Source organism: Cucumis sativus, chromosome 2 (assembly GCF_000004075.3).
Source record: "Cucumis sativus cultivar 9930 chromosome 2, Cucumber_9930_V3, whole genome shotgun sequence".
In the NCBI taxonomy this organism is placed as follows: Eukaryota; Viridiplantae; Streptophyta; class Magnoliopsida; order Cucurbitales; family Cucurbitaceae; genus Cucumis; species Cucumis sativus.
In genome coordinates, this window is record NC_026656.2 from 7,161,976 (window position 1) to 7,186,689 (window position 24,714).

The following is a 24,714-nucleotide window of genomic DNA, read 5'->3' on the forward strand; positions in this document are numbered from 1 at the left end:
TTCTAGGCATTCCAACAGACACTATGGTCCATATTGATTCAAAGAAACAACAGAACTTTTAATAATCATAAAAATCACTCGTTGAGGTTTGAGAAATATTCAAGCTCTCACAAGTAATTGGTCTAGTAGATCCCCTATTTCTAAACTACTTTGCCCTCTCTGTAGTTAGAGCTTCGCTCTCTAGCCCTTGATTTTGTTTTTCTTACTTTTTGTACTTTTTCTCTCATCATTAATGAAGCGGGAATGATGATGGTGGTATGAAAGTGCCCACCTAATAGAGTTGTCTTGGTGCACGTACTGACTCATTATTTATATGTTCTTTTTTAAATATATATATATATATATCAACTTAAAGCTCATAATTTTTTTCAATGATCACACACAAACTACATCATATAAGTTATTGTTATACATTAAGCCATAAACTCCTTGAAGAGAGTTTGAAACTTCACCATCTGCGTCTCAGGAAGAGCCACCAAAATATTCAGTCCACTATTGGTTTTTTCACTTTCATTTATATCTGGAAATAGCAATATGATGTCCTTTCTGTGATTCACCACAGGACAACTAGATCTTGGCTTTCCCCATGGATATTCAACATCTTCTAACCCTAATCTCCACCATGAAGACACCAAGAACTCCCCATTTGGAAACCCCTTGTAAAGCTCTCCCCAGTCTATGGCCGACCTCGCATACTCGTCCGTCATCCTTGTTGCTGCCTCCGATACCATCTCCACCACCCTTGAAAATGGCCCGTCTTTCAGCTCCTTGCATTTTGCAGTGGCGTACACTGTCAACACTGCATTCCCGCAATACGATGTTGGCAACGGTGGGTCCATTCTTGACCTATAATTTAGTATGAGAATATTAAGAAAAGAATAAATTTAACACAACCTATCAACTTAATTAATGACTATTTAACATTTTGCTCGTGTGTTCAATCGTTGATATTACACTTATTGAGCTTTATCTTTCAAGTTTATACAATTCTAAAATAATAACAAAAAAAAAAACAAAATACACTATCCCTAAAATTTTAAAATAAACAATATAATATAGTACACATCACGTCTACTTCTACATAGCTCATGGCCAAACTTTAAGATTATGCTCATGGTTATGTGAGGATGTAGAAACTAATGATATTAGATGACATGTCCATTGTTTGAGTTCGTTGGAAAATCAATTAAAGATAATTAGAAAAAAGATATTTAAAATATTTAAATGCTTTTTTTATAAAAAAAAAAACCTCTTTAACTTGAACCGTTAAGGAGTTTTAACTTATTGTGTTGTTTCCCATCCACCAGTTGTTGTCACATCTCTTGTTTGTCATAGGATCAAATTTTCCTTAAAAAGAGACTAAGAAAAAGGAAAATTGCAATACAAAAATACTAAAAAAAAGACGGTATATGACACCTATTTTTCTTTGCATATTGCGAATAGAATAAAATTAATTATATCAGACAGCTAGGATTATCGAACGACTATCAAACGATAATTATAGGACTATCGGACGACTATCAGACGGTAATCATAGAGTCATCAACTTTTAATTTCCTACTCTTTACAATTTAGAAAATATAATGACATTAGTCCTATTATCATAAACTTTTTTGTTATTTTTGCAAGGGTCTCTAAGAAAAATGTGGTAGGCAATGTGTCGATAAATAAACAGTAATTTCAAATAAAAATTTAGAGAATGTCCATTGAGCATAAGTATCTCACAGAGTATAATTTTGAAATTTCTTCCATATTTGTTTTTAATGGAAAACTTATTCATCAGGGAAGAAAAACAAATCAGTACATAAATAGACGAAACTTTCATACCTTAGAGACTTATTTAGAGGTATTTAGTAAACATGATGGATTAAATTGTTTGTTTTGAAACTTCAAATAGACATAAAATTCATACCTAAAAGATGAAGGGTGCATTTTATCATATATATGAAAAGTATAAAGGTAAGATTACAAGCCCTGACCCCAATGCTTTTTAGATTTTGGTCTCAAAAGTTATTAAACAACTTTACTCTAGTTAATATATTCTTAAGCTCTTAACTTTTTGTTAAATAGTTTAACATTTAGAGAAGTATATCATGCATTAAAAGGTTATTTATTAAACATTTTGGAGGTTGTAGACTTATGCCAACCACATTGCTAAGTGTTTGGACAAACTTATATGTATCTCGACTAATTTCATGGAATTACTATCTAACCCTATAATTCTCATGGAATTACTATCTAACCCTATAATAATTTATTTGAGTTTTAGGAAAATTCAAGATTTTAAAACATAGATATGTGACCAGCTTGCATTGAACTCATTCCCTCTTCTTATTCTATCAAATTCATGTCTTCTACTACCTATTAGGTGAACCTACCCTAGACTAAAATTTATAAATATGTTAAACACATTCTTAAAAGTCATGCTATTAGGTTAGAAGACGATTTAATAACCTTATGTCCACGGCGTAGAGCAACGTGGATTGTCTTTCGTAGTTGTCTTTAGCTTCGAACGACAGCGCCTTACACCTCCAAACAAGGGCGGTGACAACGTTGAATCCTGTGATACGGAGCTTTTTGCCACCATGGCCATCATCTTGTTTGCTAGTGGTCAACGGTTGTGCCTTTTGTTTAAGGGTGGCAATGTCTGTGCCACTTAACTTGAAGATCTTGAAGTCAAGATCTTGTGGAGTGGCTTCAAAGACTGAGGTGTTTGATGAGTCTGGAGAAGGTAGGGGAGTATCAATCTTAAGAAGTTCGTGATGTGGGAAAGTGACACGTGGTGGGGATCGAGCAGTCAGGAGACGTCTATCATGGCAGGGAGTCACAACCAAGGGCTTATTATCAGCTAGAGCAGCAAAGTTGTCTAAGAACTGCTTGAAGCTCAGGCCGTCAAATGCGCAGTGGTTCGTGGAAAATCCCATTGCAAAACCACCACATTTGAATAACGTAACCTAATAAATTGATATAATAAAACAATAATTAAAATAAAGAAAATTGTAGTAGGTGATAATTTGAGTTTAGAAAATCGTAAGTTTGTCATACACTCCTGAATTTTGCGGCAAATATGAGAATAAAAGTTCAACCCATGTGATACATTTGATACAGTTTATACACTTGATGCATCTGATACATTCAATACAAATTTGATACACACCTTATATATTCTTGATACATCTAATATACACTTGATACACATATTTGTATACATAAACGTTGAAAATGATAAAATATTAAAGGGCCTTAATTTAATGGTGCACATGCCTAATGACATTTAGGTAAATCAAGTAACGGGACATTTGTAAATAAGTTGATCTTTATCAACTTTATGCTAAAAAAAACATAAAACAATTTTTCAAGGTGACCGTTTTGGGGTAACGAGTGAGTTAATTATAGTCATGGGTTATTATAGTTGTGTCATAATAGTTTGTGTTTAGGGTATTGATTACTTTAATTTGGGTTATAATGTAGTATGTGCTTGTAGTTTATATTTTTTCAATAAACAAATATTTTTCCTTTTCCAATATAATCCTTTACCAAAAATCAAAATCTTTTATCATCATAAATCTAAATGTTTGGTATTTTGATTCTGTATGAAATGTGTACCAAGTATATAGGGTCAATTCCCAGCCCTCAACTTGAATTGATTAAGGATTTGGAGGGAGGGGGAAGGAGGGATTAAGGGTTGGAATTGATTGCATACTTTATCTTTTTTATTTACTTGTAAATTGTTTTAAACTTGATTGAAGTATTTTAGATCCATTATGGCAAGTGAAAGATTAGTTCTTTGTTTTTATTTTCTATATATATTGTTTATGTGTATTGAACTGTTACATTATTATGTTCATTTACTTGTACATTGTTTGGTATGAAGTATTTTAGATCCATTATGACATGTGAAAGATTAATATCACTCGCTTGTGGATTGTTTGGTAGAAAGTTTTGTGGGATGACTAGGTGAGTTTATTTAGGTGTACAAATTTTATGTTTTTGTTTACTTGTGAATTGATGTGCTTTGGAAATGTTCTTTAGTCATACTCTAAAATGAGATTTTATTTTCTTACTAGGTTTGGAAGAATCCATTGGAGCAGTGAAGTCAACTTGGAGCAATTGATTGATATAAGACTTTTTGTATGGTTCGTAGAAAAATCTTGGTTCCATTGTACTTATTTTAGGCTTGTTGGTTGCTAAAGATGTCAATGTTTATTCTTTTTGTATGTAAACTACCCTTTAACAAAAATTTGTTATTAGTCAATCCTAGTGTACGAATATTACAAAGTGTATCATAACGTATCTATTAAAGTGTTAACTCTTTGTTTTCATATGGGTGTGATGTATTAGAACAACTTTGTGATTGAACTAGTTAGTGTAGTGGTAGAGTGGTAAGAAGAAAAGGACATGTATTTTATTGTAAAAAGATGTAGTAATTGAGGAATATATGATAGACAAAAATGTCATAATATACGAATTCATGACATTTTGTAATTGTCGTTAATATCTAAAAAATGACATTTAATTTTATAAAAACTGTCATGGTTGGCATATCATTGACAGAAAAAATGTCATAATATACGAATACGTGATATTTTGTAATTGTCGTTAATATCTAAAAAATGACATTTAATTTTATAAAAACTGTCATGGTTGGCATATCCTTGACATGAAAAAAATGTCATATTATACTATTTTGTGACATTTTATAATTGTTGTTAATATACAAAGGATGACAATTATTTGTTGTCATAAAAATAAATAATGACAGTTATTTGTTGTCATAAAATATTAAGTAATGACATTTATTTTATATCATGAAAACACTTATTGTGACAGTTTTTTAAAACTGTCATTGATGGTCTTTCCACAATAGGTTATTCTATGACTGTAAATAATTGTCACAAATTTTATTTACGATAGAGAATAGCTGTTGTCGTAGACCATTTTTCTTGTAGTGAAGGATGAATAAGGAGTTCATGAAACTTAGAAATAAATTATTGGTCGAGTATAGAGAAAGAGTATCCCAGATTTTAAAGGGGGCAAAGTTTCATGTTAGTGGTTCTAGATGAATAAGATGTCCATGCAAGAATTGTGTGAACTCAATGTGAGAGTTATTAAAGGGTGTGAAGTGACATCTATTAATATATGAAATATCCCATCATACTGCCAATAATATGTATATATGGAGAGCCACTCTACTTACCTAGAGATTTTGAAAGATTTACCAAACGTTCACTACATAATGATGAAGAAACTAGCATAGAGTGGAACATTTTTGTTTAAGAAAAGGATTGTTAGATCTTATAAAAGATTTACATGTTCCAATTGAAAACAAAGAAACAACTAAAGAAGGGATCAACAATGAAATGCCCTCCAATGGTAAAGAATGAGATACGACAAACTTATTTGAGGATTTAATGAATGAAGTATGTAATGAACTATACCCTGGTTGCTTAGAATTTTTCTCAAACTTTTTAATTAATTTGATGAATATAAAGTTCTCAACGTCTCAAGTGACAAACCGTTTAACATGTTGTTTAGGAGTGAATAGTTTTATTCTACTTGTTGTTTAGGGGTGAATGGTCCTACTTTACTTGTTGTGTTGAGGGTTAGGTAGTGAACTTTTTTATTCGAGTATAGAAATTTTGTACTGATCATTGTGTTGAGGGTGGGTCTTTGCTTAATATGTTGTTTAAGGGTAAATGCTTTTGCTTTACTTGTTGTGTTGAAGGGTGGGTTGTGAACATTTTGGTTTCAATATAGTATTTTTCTGCTCGTTTTTTAGCCTAAGAGTTATGTAAAACTTTTTATTTAACTTGTTATGTCGAGGGGTGAGGTGTTTGCTTAAAATGTTTTGTTTAGGATTAATGGTTTTGCTTTACTTGTTCTTTTAATGGTTGGGTTATGAAACTTTTGGTTTAAACATAGTACTTTTCCGCTCGTTTTTTAGCATCAGTGTTATGTCAAACTTTTTGTTTAACTTGTTTGTTGCAAAGGGTGGATGTTTGCTTAACTTGTTGTTTAGGGGTGTGACTTTGTTTTTAGGTGTGAGTTTTGCTTAACTTGTTCTGCGTTGAGGGGTGAGTTGTAAATTTTTTGGTTTGAATGGAATATTTTTCTACTCGGTTTTTAACCTCAAATGTTATGTTGAAGTTTTTGCACTGAGAGATGGGTGTTTGTTTAACTTGTTGCTTAGTGGTGTTTTTCTAACTTGCGTTTCTTAATGTTAGATTCTCTTTTTGTAACAATGTGCTTTATTTGATTTGATTACTATAGGTCAAAAGTTGTACAAAGATGACGTCTGGAGATGGTTTTTGGAGATGACATTATCTTCTCTGATGTATATATTATTCAAAAGCACTCTATAGACTATCATGTAAACTTTTTTATAGCGTAACTTTCATTACAAAATACATATAATTTTGTATACATTGACTTTGTGTTACAAATTTGTTATTTATTATATATCATTTGGTTTGATTAATGTTATTTTTAGTTTTAGTTTATTTAGTTCAGTAAAAGAAAAAATAATGAAAAATAAAGTAAAAGAAAAAATAATGTGATATAATAAAGTGGTGTTAGTAAGGAGTTCATGTTTTGACACATTTTTGGATACTTCTTAGTGAATTCAGCTGTCAAAAGATCCTCTTTTTTCTCGTAGTGTCATGTAGGTGGAACTTTTTTTTTTTTTTTTGTCATTTTTGCAAAAGTAAATGCTTGTGGTATGGACATAATATTTTAAACTTATTTTTCCAAACGTGTGAGAAGCCCTTAAAATAAAAATAATAACCACAATTATATTTTAATATTAAAACACACTTTAAATTGTAAATATTTGGTCTCTATAGTTTTTTTTAGAGAATGTTAGAGTTTAGTCCAACTATGATTTAAAAGTTATAATCTAGTCCTTATAGTTTGATAAAATCTCATTAAATAACCTTTATGCTTTCAAATAAAAGGAAAGTTGTGAAGCCCATGCTCTTAAGTGGAGGGGTTGTAAAGAAGGATTTTTGTATAGAAGGAAGTTGCAAAATTACCAAGTATAAGGATTAAGCATTTTTAGGAAAAGTATGTGTTTTGACTAGGTAATGTGAGGAATGAAAGTGTTGCGTTTTGAGCTAGGTGAGAAAGAGCTAGGCGAGGAAAGAAAGTTGAGAAACTATGATGACTCATTAATTCAAATTAGTCAGCGAGATACATGTTGGGTTAAAGTTAAGCATAGTTAGAGGAAATATTAAAGCTACACGTATAAGGTACTAAGTTAAAAGGTGACGTGCTAGGTACGGGTTTAAGGATGACTAATCCAGCTTGATCTTAGTATAAATAAGCCTTTGAGTTCAAATGGAAAGCTACAAAAAAGTTCTAATAAGTACTAATTAGTTCTGCCAAGACAGTTCACATCAGAAGAGGAGAGCTTGAGTTAGGCCTTAGGAAGAGGTTAGGAGGAAGTGTTTGGCTTTATGTTGTGAGTGACCTTTCAAAGAAAAGTGTAAAGATTTTTAAAGCTTTTCTTTCAAAGTCTTATTATTTTATGTACAGTAGTGTAATGCATGTTATAATATTGTTTAGGGTAAATATGAAAAACATGATTGTTTGAAAGTATATTTATGAGTTAAAGTATGTGTTCTTATGTTGCTTATATGCAAGTAAACCATTAGCTTTATTTCTTTCATGAGCTAGTTGTTGTGTGCACATAAGAGTAATGACAACCATGCACATAAAAGTAAAAGCATGAGTGGTCTGCATGGTGAGAAGGTGGTTGGATGCGTTGAGAGGTTCGCATTCGAGCTAATCGCCTGAGTAACTAGAACTAAACGAGGTTCCACAAACATATTTGTGGTGAAATAAGAATCATCACAGTAGTCTATGTGTTATGAAGGTTCAATGTCCAGACGAAAGGAATAAGTAGAGGTAATGAGATGTTTCCTATTCTCAACATGTGTTAAGGCGTGAGAAGTTTCTTATTCTCAAATGTTTTTTTATTCTCAACATGTAGTAGACACCACCTCTTTATAGACTATTCCCCAAGCTCCATAGCTCTCAACTTCAAAGCACTTCTCAATTAAGAGCTTCTCGCCATTTGGACTTTTCTCTAGCCCTTATGTAATCACTTCTATATTCCTATTAATAAATTTGGGTGTCTTGTTAGTCCTTTAGGTTTCCCTTTTGGGTTTCCTAAAGCTTCTATCTGGCATTTTGTCTCCTTTTAGAAAAACAAAAAAGCGTTGAGAAGTTGATCTTATAAAATAATTTTATTCATGTATTTGTAGTCCCAAAAAGGTTTTCCTAGAATGTCACTCATTAAGCATTAGGGTTACATTTTAAGTTACCTTCCCAGGCAAGCGAATCGAAGAGGCTGCTAAGAAAAGGCGAGTTTATGCGCTAGACATTAAAGAGCTACTGCAAGGCGTTGGAATTGAGGAATTTAGTTTTATTTTTTATTTAAATATAATATGGAGTTAAAGGGAACCCTTCGTCATTGCCCAATATGAAAACCCATATTTCCTTCATCACTCAGACAGCACCAATTTGGTTCTTGTATCCGATCTCCTCACTGAATCAAACTATACTTCTTGGAACCGTGCCTTCCTTCTTGGCCTCACTGTCAAGAATAAAGTTGATTCGTTGATGGAACCTTAACATGCCCCACAGATGCCCTTCGAAGTTCTTGGATTATTTGCAACAGTATCGTCACTACCTGGATCCTAAACTCAGTCACAAAGGAAATTGCAGTCAGTATTTGCTTCGCAGACTCTACTCGAGAAATTTGGCTAGACCTCCAACATAGATATCAACGACAAAATCGACCATGTATTTTCCAATTGCGCTAAGAACTATCAAATCTCACTCAAGACCAGCAGTCGGTCACTACATACTTTGCAAGAGTCAAGACACTATGGAATGAATTAGCCGTATATCATCCTTCTTGTTCCTGTGGAAAGTGCTCATGTGGAGGAGTAAAGAATCTTCAAACCCATTTCCAAACAGAACACGTAATGTCGTTTCTGATGGGCCTTAATGATTCCTTTTCACAAATTCGTACACAGCTACTATTAATGGAACCAGAACCAACATTACAGAAAGTCTTTTCTCTTGTAGTTCAAGAAGTTGAGCAACGTACATCAACCTCTCAAGTAAGTACACCTAACCTTCCCATAAATTCTGAAAAATCAGCCATGTTAGTGAAAAATATTTCACAAAATCCACCACAATCCCGCTCAAATCCATCAAAGAAGAAAGATCGTCCTGTTTGTTCCCACTACAATATCCCCGATCACACAGCTGAAAAATGTTATTGCCTCCATGGTTTTCCTCCTGGATACAAAACCAACCGTAACAGTAAGACTGAACCCACTACTACTACCCCTGCCCACACTGACTCTCTTTCAAACATGAATGTTGAGCAATGCCAGAGTCTTCTCACCATCTTACAATCTCACTTAGCCAAAATTAAGACAGAACCCATTGCAACCTCTCTACCTTCATCATCTTCCGCTGCTTCTTCATCATTTCATGTAGCAGGTACTTGCTATCATTTATCAAAGTCCATATCTCATCTATCTTACTAGATAATTGACTCTGGAGCTACTACTCATATATGTTGCTCACGAGAATTGTTTGTTTCTTTAAAGTCTGTTACTGATTGCAATGTATCCCTCCCTAATCACACAAAGTTCTCTGTCAAATTTGTTGACACTATCCAAATACTTTCTGACCTATTACTTGAGGATGCACTATTCATTCCTGAATTTTGATTCAACCTAATTTCAGTCAGTGCCTTGACTAAGAGACTACCTTACAAAGTTCATTTTGATGATGATTTTTGTCTAATTCAGGACAAGTCTTTTTTTAGGATGATTGGCAAAGCTAGACTTTAACAAGGGCTCTTTCTTTTACACATAAGTATTGAAGCTAATGCTCATCATTGTAATTCTATCAGTACATCTTGTATTTCTTTACATACTTGGCACAATAGACTTGGTCACCCCTCTAGTAAACATGTAAATGCCTTAAAAGGAATGATATCTTTTGACACTCATCAAGATAACATTCCTTGTTTAGTTTGTCCTCTAGCCAAACAAAGAAGACTGGCCTTTTACTCAAACAGACATATATACAATAAAATTTTTGATCTGTTACACTTTGATATATGGGGCCCCTATCAATCTCTTACACGAAATGGCCACAAATATTTCTTAACACTTCTAGATGATTTTTCATGATATACTTGGATCTTTTTACTCAAGAAGAAGTCAGAAGTACTCATTCCAATTTTTTTTACTCTCATAGAGAATCAATTTGAAACCACTTTAAAGAAGTTCCGATTTGACAATGCCCCTGAATTATCTTTCACTAAATTTTTCAATAAAAAGGGTGTCATTCACCAATACTCTTGTGTTGGCTGCCCAAAACAAAATTCAGTCATTGAAAGAAAACACCAGAATTTGCTAAATGTGTCACGGGCACTGTTTTTTCAGTCACGTATACCTACCAAATTCTGGGGAGATTGTGTCTTGACTGGAGCCTTTCTAATTAACCGACTGCCATCACCAATCATACAATTAGAAACTTCTTACTACCGATTATTTGGACACCATGTTGATTACAACTCACTCAGAACCTTTGGATGCCTATGCTTTGCATCCACTCTCACTTCAAAAAGATCCAAGTTCCATCCACGAGCCACTCCAGCTGTCTTCATCGGATATCTACCAGGAGTAAAGGGATACAAACTCTTTGATATTCAGCATAAAAAAGTTTTCATATCAAGGAATGTCAGCTTTCATGAATCCATTTTTCCCTTTCATATAATTACTAACACTGATGAAGTTGTTGATCCTTTTCCAAATTTAGTATTCTCAAGAAATGCTACAATCTCTCAGCCTATTTGCAGCCAGTAATATGATCAACCACCAGAGATAAGCAGTCCTAATGATGACATTACCAATAATACTGAATCCAACAGTAATGAAGAAAACATTGATGAATCATAAATATAGCAGAATGTTAAATCCCAAATTCATCAAAATGCATAATATACCAACATAGCACCTCCTCATAATCCAGCAACAAGGAGATCTTGCAGAATCTCAAAACCACTATCCTACTTACAAGAATTTCACTGTGGCCTCCTATTAAACCAACCCCCATTATCCAAGCCAAAATTCTCACTACAAAAATATCTATCCTGTGATAAACTTCTCCAAAACCACAAACATTTTTCTCTCATCATCTTATCCACATATGAACCTCAATACTATCACCAAGTCGTAACCCACTTACATTGGAGACAAGCAATGAATGATAAGTTCATAGCTATGGAGCAAAACAACACCTGGACAGTAGTTCCATTTCCAAAGGATTGACATTCCATTTGGTGTAAATGAGTTTATAAAATCAAACATAAAGCTGATGGATCCATTGAAAGGTATTAAGCAAGATTGGTAGCCAAGAGTTACACTCAACAAGAAGGCCTAGATTACATGGAGACATTTTCACCAGCTGACAAGCTTGCCACTGTCAAGGTACTTCTTACACTTGCTATCTCCTTTGACTAGCCATTAATACAATTAGATGTCAACAATGCATTTCTTAATGGAGACTTATTTGAAACCGTATACATGGATCTTCCTTTGGGCTATAAACATAATGTATCCTCAAGTCATACCAAACTTGTATGCAAGCTTAATAAGTCAATATATGGCTTAAAACAAGCATCGAGACAATGGTTTGAAAAATTCTCCACTACTCTACTACAGCTTGGTTTTACACAATCCAAGTCTGGTTATTCTTTATTCATCAAAGGAAAAGGGAAATCTTTCTTAGCATTATTAGTCTACGTGGATGACATAATAATTACTGACCCTTCAACTTATCATATTGAAGTCTTAAAGAAATACCTCCATACTTGCTTCAAACTCAAAGACCTTGGCACCTTAAAATACTTCCTTGGATTGGAACTTGCAAGATCATCAGATGGTCTCTTTCTCTCACAGAGACAGTACACCCTTCAATTACTTGAAGACACTGGTTTTTTAGCTTCAAAATCAGCACCTTTACCCATGGATCCCAACCTAAAACTTCAATCTGATTCTGGAGAAGTACTTTCTGATCCATCAGCATACAGACATCTCATTGGCAGACTTCTATACCTAATTGTCTCACATCCATACATTACCTTTGCAGTACATAAGTTGAGTCAATATGTAGCTCAACCTCGACAGACACATTTGCTTGTTGTTCAAGCACTCTTACGGTACCTAAAAAGTTGTCCGAGCCAAGGTATACTTCTCAAAAAGTCCTCGTCCTCAACTAAAACCATTCAGTGATGCAGATTGGGCGTCATGCATTGACTCCTGAAAATCTATCACTGAATTTTGCATATTCATGGGAGAGGCATTAATATCCTGGAAGGCCAAGAAACAAACCATTGTATCGCGCTCTTCAGCAGAAGCAGAATATCGTGCTCTTGCCACAACAACTAGTGAACTTACCTGGATGAATCAATTAATGAAGGACCTTCACATTATGTCCCCATCACTTGCTGCTGCCATATATTGTGACAATGATGCAGCCATCCACATTGCCTAATCCTATTTTCCATGAACGAACAAAACACATCGAACTTGATTGTCACTTTGTTCGTGAAAAGAGCCTCCAACATCATATCAAACTGCTGCCAATACGTTCCATTCAACAACTTGCTGACATCTTCACCAAACCACTTCCGTCCCATGTTCTTACTCCTTTACTTTCCAAGATGGTTGTAGTCAATCTATTAAGTCCATCTTGAGGGTCGTATTAGAGTTAACTAACCCAGTTAGTTTTTAGTCAGCATCATTGTTGTTACACAGGTATATTTCTGTTATTAAAACCGTTGTAATAATTGGCTATTTATATGCCCTATTCATTTCAAATAAATCAAGAAAGGGTTTATTTACCTTCTGCCTTAATAATGCCTATCAATAATAGATGATAGTAATCCATATTGATAGACATAAAAATATTACTATATTTTTAAATATTTTAATTCATTTAACTATATTTAAAAACAATTCTATGATATATAATTAATTAAAAAGGATACATTAACCAATCTCAAAGCAAGTAAAAGTTGTGGTTTTTGAGAAGCATACAAATATTTTTACAAACATGGTGCTTTTTTTCCTTAAAAACGACATTAGAGACTTTCTTGTTTCTTTTTTTTGGGCTAAAACTTGTTATAAAGTTATATCAATACCCAAGTGGCATTAATTAACTTAAACTTGTATAAAACTTGATATCATTAAAGTTTGGTGAATGTATAAATGTCTCCAAAGTTTAAGCAAAAATTAAATAGAAAGGTAAAATTTTAACTTTCAACTAAGTTTAATTAGTGTTCAATATGATAAAAATCTAAAGTTTCTAGAGTGCAAATTGAGAATAAGTTTAGGGATATATAAATGAAATTCTCTTTTCACTAAAAGGAATAGAATAGAATGTAGGGTTACACCCCATCTCCATTCACCAGAACAAATATATTAAAAATATTATTTTAAAAAGAATTATTAATTAAGTGACAAATTATTATTAGAAATTTGGTTTTGTTACACAATAATAGATGCAAGTGGAAGCATTTGTATAGAATATAAGAAGCATTTAAGAAGAGGTATTAAATGGAACGACCAGTGAGAAAAAGTGATGGGTTGATAGTAATGAATAAGTTAGAGATAGATATATATATTTGGTAACACTTGTGATAAACCTCTCCAAATTAACAAATGAAGTTTCATTGTTGTGTGTGATCTCCATGGGCACTGTTTTAGGCTTGTTGCCATTTATTTATTTCCTTTTATCATCTATTTTTTTATGCTTCTTTTGGACAAAATTTTATTATGAAGTGAATTTATAACAATGATAAAGAAACAAAAAAGGAAAGTAGAATATTGGTGATCCAGTCGTGAAAGAAAATTTATGGTAATGGATAGGTACAAGTTTATTTATATATTTTTTAATAAATAATTTCAAATTATATTACTAACTTTCATGTATGATAAAAGTCTATTATCAATAGACTTTACTTTACATGGTTTAGTTTAGACTTTTAAGCTATATTATTATTATTAATAATAACAATAATAATAGTAAATTCTAAACTATAAACTTTAAATTTTATCATCGATATATTTTGTTATATTTATATTTTTTTAATATCGGTAACAACTAATTGTTATAAATCATTTTATGTTTGTAGCTTGAATTATAGTGGTTGGTATTTTTAACTATTATAACTTACGGACAAGATTACTATCTCAAATCATTTTTTGATATTGTTTTTGTTATTTCTTATTCATTTATCTTTTTTTCTCTTTGTTTACTATGTTTTCTATTTATTATACCCAGACTAAAATAGTCCAACCCCAAATCTAAACCATTATATTTAGATTTAAGTAGGCAAACTACATACTCTTATATCCGATCATTTATTATTACTCGGGATCTTTAATAACCAACAAATGAAAAATCACCTCAAAATTTCCTAAAATATCAACAAAAACATCAAAGAATTAATCGGAGATAGTTTTAAAGAAATTAGTCGAGGCACGTCAAAGTCAACTAGCGAAAGAACATGAAGATAAAGAAAAAACCCGAACAAAAGAGATGAAATGTACCTGAAGAATGACAAGTGGTTGATCATGAGGCTTGAAAAGGGCAGCCAAAGACTTAGTAACAAGCTGATGAAAGGCAGGATTAGGGTAAACCAAATCTCCAATCTCATCCAAACAATAATCACTTGAAGCCACCACAAAGCCAGCCCCAGCACCATTACAATCAATCTCTAAACGCCCATTTTCATGGCTAACTTTCAATCTTCCAGCCAGCAGTTCATAGGGCACTAGGAGCTTTGAAAAAGTGGTTTTCATTTTCTCAATTATAACATGGGATGGGAATTTGGTGTGGGGTGAAAAGAATTGGAGTGTTTCAACGCTGAAGTTGAGGACTTGGTCTATGTTTGTCAAGAATAACACATTTGATTTCTTCTTTTGATCAGTTTCTAATTGGGATGGAAATACCACACTACACTCTTTGATGCTCACTTTTAGGTCTTGTGGAAGAAGAATTGGACTCTTTTGGTGGAAGCTTCCCATTTTTTATCTCACTAATTGTTTGATTTCTAGACGTAGTTTCCTTTCATTTGTGTGTGTTGTGTGTTGTTGGGTGTTCTTATACCAAAAATCTTGTGCGACTTTTGTTGGATGTACGGGTGTATAAAAGAGCCCATACGTGGATAATGCAGCTCCAAGCTGTATAATACATGTCTTTACTTATCACAATTTCTTTATGTTCATAAAAAAATAATTGATGTATTTAAAAAGAAGTAGAAAGAAATTTTCATATACTATATTATAATTCCGGATGGCTAGGGATGTTTTTATATTGTCTACCATTCATTCCAACATTTTAGTTAGGGTTTAGCTTTGTACTACTTTAACATGCATAGTTGTTTTTCAATAATAGCTTATATTGTCAAACATAAGTTTTTCAAAATCATGAGTTTAATCTTAGTAATTTATCTTAGATGATATATAATTAAAGTCAATTGGTGACATATATTATGAGTTTTGAATACAAGACCTCTTGAATTAATTCGGTTTGATACTATCTTAAATTATCGATTGAGCTAAAAGCTTAAGCTAATGGGTGAATGTAAATTTAATTATATATATTAATTTAATTTACTAAGTTTAAATTATGAACTATTAATCCTCCCCTTCTGTTATCATTTGTCGTAAAATAATACATATTTGATCAAAATTGTAAATAACTTTCAAATTATATGTTAGACAAAATATGATAGATCCTATATAGTTTAAATATAGGTGCACTTTTTAAAATAACAAAATAAATTGAAATAATTACAAGTTATAGCAAAATTTTGGATTCTAACAATGATAGAAACTGATAAACTTCTATCATTGTCTATTAATGTCATTGATAGAAGCATATCAATGTCTATCAATGCCTATTATTGATGGAATCTTAAATTTTGCTATATGTTGTAAATATTTTGTCAAATTTGCTATTTTTGACAATTTTCCTTATATATATTGACAAGCTAGCTAGAATGTCTTGTTAGGGAAACAATTTTATATAAGATAGTAGGAATTTAGGCCATGGACTTCTGAATCTCTTTCTATAGCCTCTAAACGTTAAAATGGGTATAATAGATTCCTAAATTTTTTATTTTATTTTTTATAGATTCGTGTAGTTTTAAGTTTATATTGAATATATCTCTTATATATATATAGGTTAATTTTCATAAATATAACAAAACGACAAACTATTTCGACTCGTGTAACAAAATGAAAGAACCTATGAAGCTGACCATTTTTTTTAAATATGTCATGTTTAACCTTCCTTTTCATCGTCTTTCTTCTCTTCTTCTTCTATGATTTTTTTTCTTTCCATCGTCTTTTTTATCTCTTCTTCTTCTGCAATTTTTCTTTTATTTTTTTTCAAACGGTTATTTGGTTGTTTAAGATCGAGATCATGAAAAGAAATCGTTGGGATATTTGATAGCCAAATGTAAATGATTGTGTACCAAAAATAGCAAAATCTAAACGATTGTTTACCAAAGAACTTTTAATTTTTCGTTTAGATTTGGGTAGCCCAATTTAAACGATATATCAAATATAAACGATCGTGTACCAAAAAATCTTGAAAATAATTGTTAAAATTTGGCAATCCAAATTTAAATAATCAAATCTAAACAATCGTGTACCAAATATAAATGATCGTGTACCAAAAAATTTTGAAAAAAAAAATCGTTTAAATTTGGCTACTCAAATTAAACCTTCAAATCTAATCGTATACTAAAAAATCTTGAAAACAATCGTTTAGATTTGGCTACCCAAATTTAAACGATTACATCTAAACGGTCGTGTACCACTACAAAAAATTGGGAGTTTTCCAATGCAAGAAAAATTGTCGGGAAACATGACATCGGTAGAAGTCGGTGTTTTTCGACGCATCTTGGTGCACGTCGGGGGAAGGTATTTCCTTCGATGCAGACTCATTAGCGTCAGAACTATCCATAATGGTTTAAGGTTCCTCCAATGCAGTACGAGGTACGTCGGGACATGAGCCCCTATTCCCGACGGGAAAGTGTAGCATTGAAAGAGGGTGGACAATTAATTGCACCGTTTGGCCTTACTCCGATATGGTGTCAGGTGCATTGGAAAATGTGCACCTATTCTCGACGTCTACATTGTTGCATCGGAGGAAGGGTAGATCATTAATTGTACGTTATGCCTTCCTCTTGGCCATGACATACATCTTACATAAACATTTAATTGCATGCCAACTCCCTAGCTATTTTCCATTTGGCGAATGGATGCGATAGGTCCAGTCGAGCCTGAAGTCTAAAATGGACATCGTTTCATTTCTTTAGCAATTGATTGTTTTACTAAGTGGGTGGAAGTAATGTCTTATCGAGAGGTGACAAAGATAACAGTGATCAAATTTATAAAAAGAAAAAGGAGATTATATGTCATGTCTTATTAAAACTATAATGTCAGATAATGCTCGAAATTTGAACAATGAATGATGAAGAAATTTTGCGATCAATTCAAGATCAAACACACCCCTATAGCTAAAACGTGAATGGGGCATTTGAAGTTGCTAACAAGAATATAAGAAAATCAAGCAAATGATAATTGTAACATACAAGGATTGATGTGACATGCTTTCTTTTGCACTACATGGATGTCATACATCTATTCGAACTTCAACTGGGCCAACTCCTTTTTCCCTAGTATATGGCATAAAGGTAGTTCTTCCTATTAAGCTAAGGTAGTGATTCCATCGTTACGAGTTCTTATGGAAGCTAAGTTACAAGAGTCAGATAGGTCCAAAGTTGCTATGAACAACTAAACTTTGTGGAAGAAAAAGGGCTAACAATATTATGCAAAGGTTAACTTTAACAAAGGAGAATGACAAGAGCTTATGACAAGAAAGTATGCCCCCGAGTTTTCAAAGAAGGTGATCTAGTTTTAAAATGAATTCTTTCGTTAAAAAAGGATCACCGAGGAAAATGGACTCCAAACTATGAAGGACCTAACATAGTAGAAAAGACTTTTTATGGGGGAGCTTAGATCTTGGTTAGTATGGATGGTAGCAAATTGGCTAATTCAATGAATTCAGATCATGTGTGAAAGTACCATGCGTATAATTAAAGTCAACAAATATCTAAGAGAATTGTATTTACCGTTGGTTAAATCGAACCCTTGTTATTAAGTAAGGTCGAAGTTTGATCAGGTTAGGTTCATTTACATTTATCGTTGGTTAAATTAAACTAGTTTGCCATTCAGCTGTGTTGAAGCCTTGTCAAGACAAGTCCATTTATTTGTTATGTTATTAAGATGAAATCCTACAACTAGGGATTTCAACATTTTATGATCTTTACACTAGAATTCAATTGTATTTTCAAGCATTCATGTATTCAAAATACTTTGTCTTTTTCCTTAATCTATCTGTTCAAACCTTCAAGGATGCACAAGAGGGAGGGGACTCTAGATATTGTCTTTTTTTTTTTTTAATTTGTTTTATTTATTTATTATTATTAAGTTAATTTTCATAAATATAACAAACGGACCAAATATTTACAACCCACTTAACAAAATGAAAAAGCGCATGAAACTGACCAATTTTTTTAATATTTCAAGTTTATCCTTCCTTTTCATCGTCTTTCTTTTCTTCTTCTTCTGCGATTTTTTTTCTTCCCATCGTCTTTTTCTCTTCTTTTGTAGTTTTTCTATTATTTTTTTTTCAATTGTTATTTAGTTCAAAATCGTGTACCAAATATATAAAAGATCTATTTTTTTCAAACGTGGTTGTTCCAAATATAAAATATCGTAAAAAAAATCATTGGATATTGGATAGTCAAATCTAAACGTTCGTGTATCAAAATAGCCAAATTTAAACGTTCGTGTATCAAAATAGACAAATCTAAACGATCGTGTACGAAGAATCTTAAAAAAAAATCGTTTAGAATTAGGTAGCCAAATTTAAACGATCAAATCTAAACAATCGTATACAAAATCTAAACGAATGTTTTCCAAATATAAACGATTGTATACCAAAAGATCTTGAAAAAAATCGTTGATATTTGGCCAATCCAAATCTAAACAATCAATCTAAACGATCGTGTACAAAAAACACTATGAAAAAAAACATTTAGATTTGGTTACCAAAATTTAAACGAACAAATCTAAACAACGTGTACCAAAAAATATTGAAAAAAATTGTCAAATCTAAATAATCAAATATAAACGATCATATAGGAAATAATAGCCAAATTTAAACGATCGTTTTCAAATATATTATGTGCATTGGATATCAATTAATTGCGATGCATTTTTTGTGTTTCCCATCATGGACCTATGAACTTTTTCCATTTTTGAAATTGTTCTATGTCGTGTAAATATTTTGTCATTATGTTATATTTTTAAAAAGTCTCCTTACTATTATTTTTATTATTTATTTATTTCATATTTATTTATTTGTTTTATTTATTTATATTATTATTTTATTTATTATTATTATTATTTCTTTTTCTCTCTCTTCTACCCATTCCCCCATTTAATTTTCCCTCTTCTTCCTTTAATGTCTTCCTTTCCCCTACTCTCTTTCTAATTCAAACAAAAAACTCAACTTTCTCCTCACTTTCATTTCTCAACGACTCTTGCTGAATTATTGCTAAATTAAAGAAGCAAGAGGTGGAAAAAAAGGATTTCAGAGTGTTAGGTTGGAAGGAGAAAAGATTGAGAAGTCGAGAAAAAGATTGGCCGAACAAAGAAAAGAACCGAGAAAAAAGGAAAGATCGAGAGAAAGCATTGAAGGAATTTGAGAGTAGATATTGGAAAAAGAATTTAGAAGTTAATTTTGAAAGAAAAAGAAGGCGAAGAAGGAGGAGGTTGAAGAGGAGAAAATTTTTTTAAAAAAAATTTGGAAAGAGTAATCTATCCCGAAGTCATATGTAAGGGACACCTTGAAATTTTAAAGAGACACAATCACTATACCAAAAGCAGAATATAGTAAATAAACGTATTATTTAAGATATATTGTAATTTGACAATTTAAAACTAATATTAAAACACAAAAAAACGAGAATGTGAAGAGGACACGTAGTATCCTCACTTATTAATAAATCCGCTTATGGTTGAAACATCTTAGAGTAGAAAGGAGGGAAAGAGTTTTAATAAAGGTAGTGCATATGTACTCTTGTTATTATTTTATTCCTTATGATAAAATGCAGTGGGCCCCACTTATTTATATAATATTTGGTGGATCCCACCTTTTTACTTTGGTGAATTTCATTCTTATTTCTTGATTTTTAAATTTTTTTATGAACAATTTGTATGTAATAGAAAATTAAAGTATTGTAGATTTCAGATTTGTCATTTGTTGTTTTTCAATATCCTAAGACTGTTTTTTATTTTACTTATTTTTTCTTTTTTATTATAATTTATTCTTCTCTTCTCGGTGTTATTAGTTTCTTTATATTATTAGTTTTTCTTTTTTATATTTCATTTTTTTATTTTCTCTTTTACAATTTCTTCCTTCTTCATCTCTCATCCTCTTTCATTTTTTTCTTGCTCATACAAGATCTAAACAATATTGATACAAAATCTAAACTGATCATATATCAATATATAAACGATCAATTGTTTATCTCAGATAGACAGAGATAAACCACTATCACGAATAGATCATTGAAATTTGGTACAACAGATACTTTAGATTGAGTACAAAATCGTTTAAATTGAGTACAACGGTACAAGATCGTGTACCAAGATCGTTTAGATTTGGTATAATATCATGTATCAAGATTGTTTAGACTAGATTCAAGATCATTTATACTAGGTACAAGAGTACAATATCATTTGGACTTCTTACAAAGGTAGAAGATCGTTTTAGACTAGAGAACAAAATCGTTTAGACTATGTACAAAATCGTTTTTTCGCACATGTGTAATCAATTAATCTCGGAGTATTTTTGTTATTTGATGTTATGAGTTTGTGGATTATTTTTTTTAAAATTGTTTTATACAGTGTAAATATTTTCGTATTTTGTTTATATATACAGAAAACTCATTTTTTATTATTTGTTATTATTATTGATTTTGTTACTATTTTGGTTAGTGAGGTTGTTGTTATTATTATTATTATTTATCTTTCATTTGTTAATTTAACCTAGTTTTTACTTATCCCAACAATCTAGATTTTATAATTTCTTAAAGACAAACTCAATACATTTTTTTAGTTTCACTTTATATCTTACTTCAGTTTTTTAAATCATTGGATGTAATCAATCCTCATATATTTGATTTTTTTTTTTTATATATATACAATAAAATTTTATTCAATGATTTCAATTTTCTTTTCCATTCTTTAAAATCTAAATCGATGTTAGTTTAAGATTTCTTTTAGGACACTTAATAAAACTCTTACTTTTGAATTACATAGATTTACCTTTAGAACTGCTAAGTATAATTAAACATTGATTATAGAATTCATTAATACATCATAATAATATAGATTCATTAAATTTATCCATCAAACTACTCATTTTATAGATACTTGTAACAAATAATTTAATTAAAATTATTATTTGATAGTTAAATAATTAATTTTCTTAAAATTTTATAGAGTTTTTCTGATTAATTTTATAAATAAAATATAAAAAGAATTTATTACCGTAGTCCTTTAAAAGTTGATTAAAAAAATTAATAGATGAATTATAAAAAACCAAAAACAAAAAATCAAATAGGGCCTCAAATAAGGTATGAATTCGATTGAAAATAATTATAAAAGTAATACTTATTTTCAAAGATAAAAGTATATAAACACATATGGTCCAAACTTCGAAGATAAGAAAACTAATATTTGATTTAAAGATGGCAATAAATTTGAATGAATGAACTGAGTGATAATGGAAGAAACAAGTCACCGGTAGTTGGGCGTATCATTAAAAATGTGGTTGACAAATTAGGTAATGGAGATAAAAGAACAGAAACGATCGTTGGGTTCATCCCCTTCGTCACTGTCCATGCCTCCATTTTTAAAGTACGTACCGTCTCTTTGCCTGTTCATAGATTTCCTTACCTACAAATTTAGACCTGTGTATATTGTTTTAGGTTCTTTATAATGATAGTGTTTTGTTTTCGAGAAAAGAAAAAGAAACAAAAAAATATATATGTATACTTATAGTTGTAGATGTTTGGGTTTTGGACAACCCTCCAATAGTGAAATAATGCATGTGTAATATTGAACTCTTTCTGGACACATTATTCAACTTTGTTTGGATATAGAAAACCATCCCTCAATACCAAGGAACGTTCTTTTAACGTCTCGTTTTTTTAAAACAATATTAGCGGTGTTAGAAAACTGACTAAAATAATTTTACTCCGTCAAAAATACCTCAAAACCAAGTGTTCGCACGAGATTAACTATATTAATCTTTTATTTTTACTCGTTAAGGAAAAAATCATTTTTAAACGACTGTACCCTTGCTAACTTCAAAAATTAACAATATTGCTCTGACGTTAATGTTTTGTATTGACGCTTCTACCATTGTCAAAATTCTAAATTTACAATATTCACAATTTACAAATTCTATTTGTCCAAATTTATTTATTACTTACACGTACTTGTTCCATTATTTGATTACCAAATTATTTATTATAAGCACTAACATATAAATAAATTTACTTTTGGTAAATTACTATTAAATAGAATATTTTATAAACGCGTATTTTAGTAAAATTACGATTAAATAGAATATTTTATAAACATATTTTTAAATAAAATTGGTATTAAATAGAATATTTTATAAACACGTTTGTTACTATATTTTTAACATGATTTCAATATAAAAAGTTGTTTGTAATTAACGTGAGAAATAAATCACAGACAACAAAATATGTTTGGTTTTCTAAATTTCAAAATTTAAAAAATATGAGTTCATAAGTTATTTGTAATAAACATGGTAAATAAATTACACTCAATCAAAATACGTTTGATTTTTCAAATTCCACGACTTTAAAAATATGAGTTCATAAGTTGTGTTGTAATTAACATGAAAAATAAATTGTTTATTATAATAAAACTAAAATATGTTTGGTTTTCTAAATTCCATAATTTAAAAAAAAAAAAAAACTATTGAAATATTCAACTTAATCTTCCCTATAAATAGTCTATGCATTGTCAATGAATTTATAAAAAAGTTTTTGAGGAAAAAATTATTCTTTTTCATTTGGGTAAAGATATTGATTCAACCTAAATCTCAATCACTTAATATTAACTTTTATCTCTATTTTTCTTTTACATTTTATTTTGAGAAACTGTATTTTGATTTTTTTTAGATTACTAGTTAATATTTATAATTATTTGTATAAGTTTCAATTTAAACTACTCTTAATCTTGGCAATACATTGATACAAAATCTCAAACATATTAAAAATATGCATGTTTTGGAACTTTCTCAAAATAATTAGAGTTCCAAAATAATTAGAGTTTTCTAAATATAAGAACTCTTTCAAGTAGAAAGACAAGCAACCAAGCATCTAATTATCAAATGTTTTAAAGAAGAGATAGTTTCAAATTTAGCTATTAGATATAAAATAATAAAATATATAGCAATACTTTTAAATAATTGTAAATATAGCAAAAATTGTTAAATTATATCAATGATAAAAGTTTATCACCGATGGACCATGTTGTAAATATTGATCTATCATTATAGATCATATAAATCTATCGATGATACAAGTCTATCAACGATAGTTTGGCTATATTTGCAATTTTTTTAAAATGTTGCTATATTCTTAATTATTATTCCTAAAATATGGTCATCAATTATAATTACCCTTTAAACAATAATAATTATAATTTATTAATTATTTTATTTTTTACCTCTTAAGATTGATTTTTTTCTAGCACACACAAAAATCAATAATATCAAGTATTTATGATGATCTTGAAGCTAAGTAATTAGAGGTTTAATTCCGGCATCCCACTTATTGTCAAAAAAAAAAAAAATGAATTTTCAATTTCTTTGAATGAAGGAAAAAATTGTGGTAGAAGACACAATTAAATTTCATGATAAATATATTTAATAATTTTAAATATTTATCCTTTTACAAAATATATTTATTTGAATTAGATACTTCAAATCGTTGATAATTTTGTTTTATGATTAAACGAACAAAATGAATTGTCTTTCTAAAAGTCAAAGGTTTGAAATTGTTATACTAAAAAACTTATAATAACATTATCACACATGCAACATACACGTCAATATTTTCTAGTATCTATAATTACCATGCTTAAAATAGAATCGTTACGATCATGTGTATATATGCACCAGTACAGGTAAAACAATATTAAACAATGGTTATCAAAACGTGGGTTTTTCTTAGTATATACATGAAAGGACCATGTGACACAGATTGCCAAAATCTGAAAGTAGAAATATGGAAAAGTGTAGCAACAGTCCAACTTCCTATTCAAAACAAGAATATCAAAATAATCAAGAGTTGCATGCAAAAGTTTAATTTTGATTCAACTACTACATTGAACAAATTTATAAATTTTAAACACAAAACCCTTAAAATATTTAAAGAGGACTTACTATTAGGTATCAAATTAAGTTGCATTCATGTCATCAACTTTTTAAATG

The 24,714-nt window shown here is 30.6% G+C and overlaps 2 protein-coding genes across 2 annotated transcripts; one reads left to right on the forward strand and one right to left on the reverse strand.

Moving 5' to 3' along the window:
* Positions 1–340: 340 nt before the first annotated feature.
* On the reverse strand, positions 341–15,327 carry LOC101217816 (omega-hydroxypalmitate O-feruloyl transferase). The gene is made up of 3 exons (XM_004138843.2): positions 14,646–15,327; positions 2,455–2,954; positions 341–846 (listed from the first exon to the last, which is right to left on the reverse strand). Exons 1-3 carry the CDS (start codon positions 15,120–15,122, stop codon positions 414–416), a joined length of 1,410 nt encoding a protein of 469 aa, XP_004138891.1. The 5' UTR covers positions 15,123–15,327; the 3' UTR covers positions 341–413.
* On the forward strand, positions 8,251–12,947 carry LOC116402241. The gene is made up of 2 exons (XM_031881500.1): positions 8,251–9,516; positions 12,181–12,947. The coding sequence occupies exons 1-2, from the start codon at positions 8,991–8,993 to the stop codon at positions 12,321–12,323; spliced, it is 669 nt and encodes a 222-aa protein (XP_031737360.1). The 5' UTR covers positions 8,251–8,990; the 3' UTR covers positions 12,324–12,947.
* Positions 15,328–24,714: the final 9,387 nt, after the last annotated feature.

Bases quoted from the DNA above. Each gene is read 5' to 3' on its own strand.
- LOC116402241 (XM_031881500.1), top strand. From the start codon at position 8,991: ATGTCGTTTCTGATGGGCCTTAATGATTCCTTTTCACAAATTCGTACA. The intron at 9,517-12,180 runs GTACTTGCTATC...TTACCTTTGCAG, and splicing joins TTCATCATTTCATGTAGCAG to TACATAAGTTGAGTCAATAT.
- LOC101217816 (XM_004138843.2), bottom strand. From the start codon at position 15,122: ATGGGAAGCTTCCACCAAAAGAGTCCAATTCTTCTTCCACAAGACCTA. The intron at 2,955-14,645 runs GTACATTTCATC...TCAATTTATTAG, and splicing joins AACCACTTGTCATTCTTCAG to GTTACGTTATTCAAATGTGG. The intron at 847-2,454 runs GTTATTAAATCG...ACTAAATTATAG, and splicing joins CTCTACGCCGTGGACATAAG to GTCAAGAATGGACCCACCGT.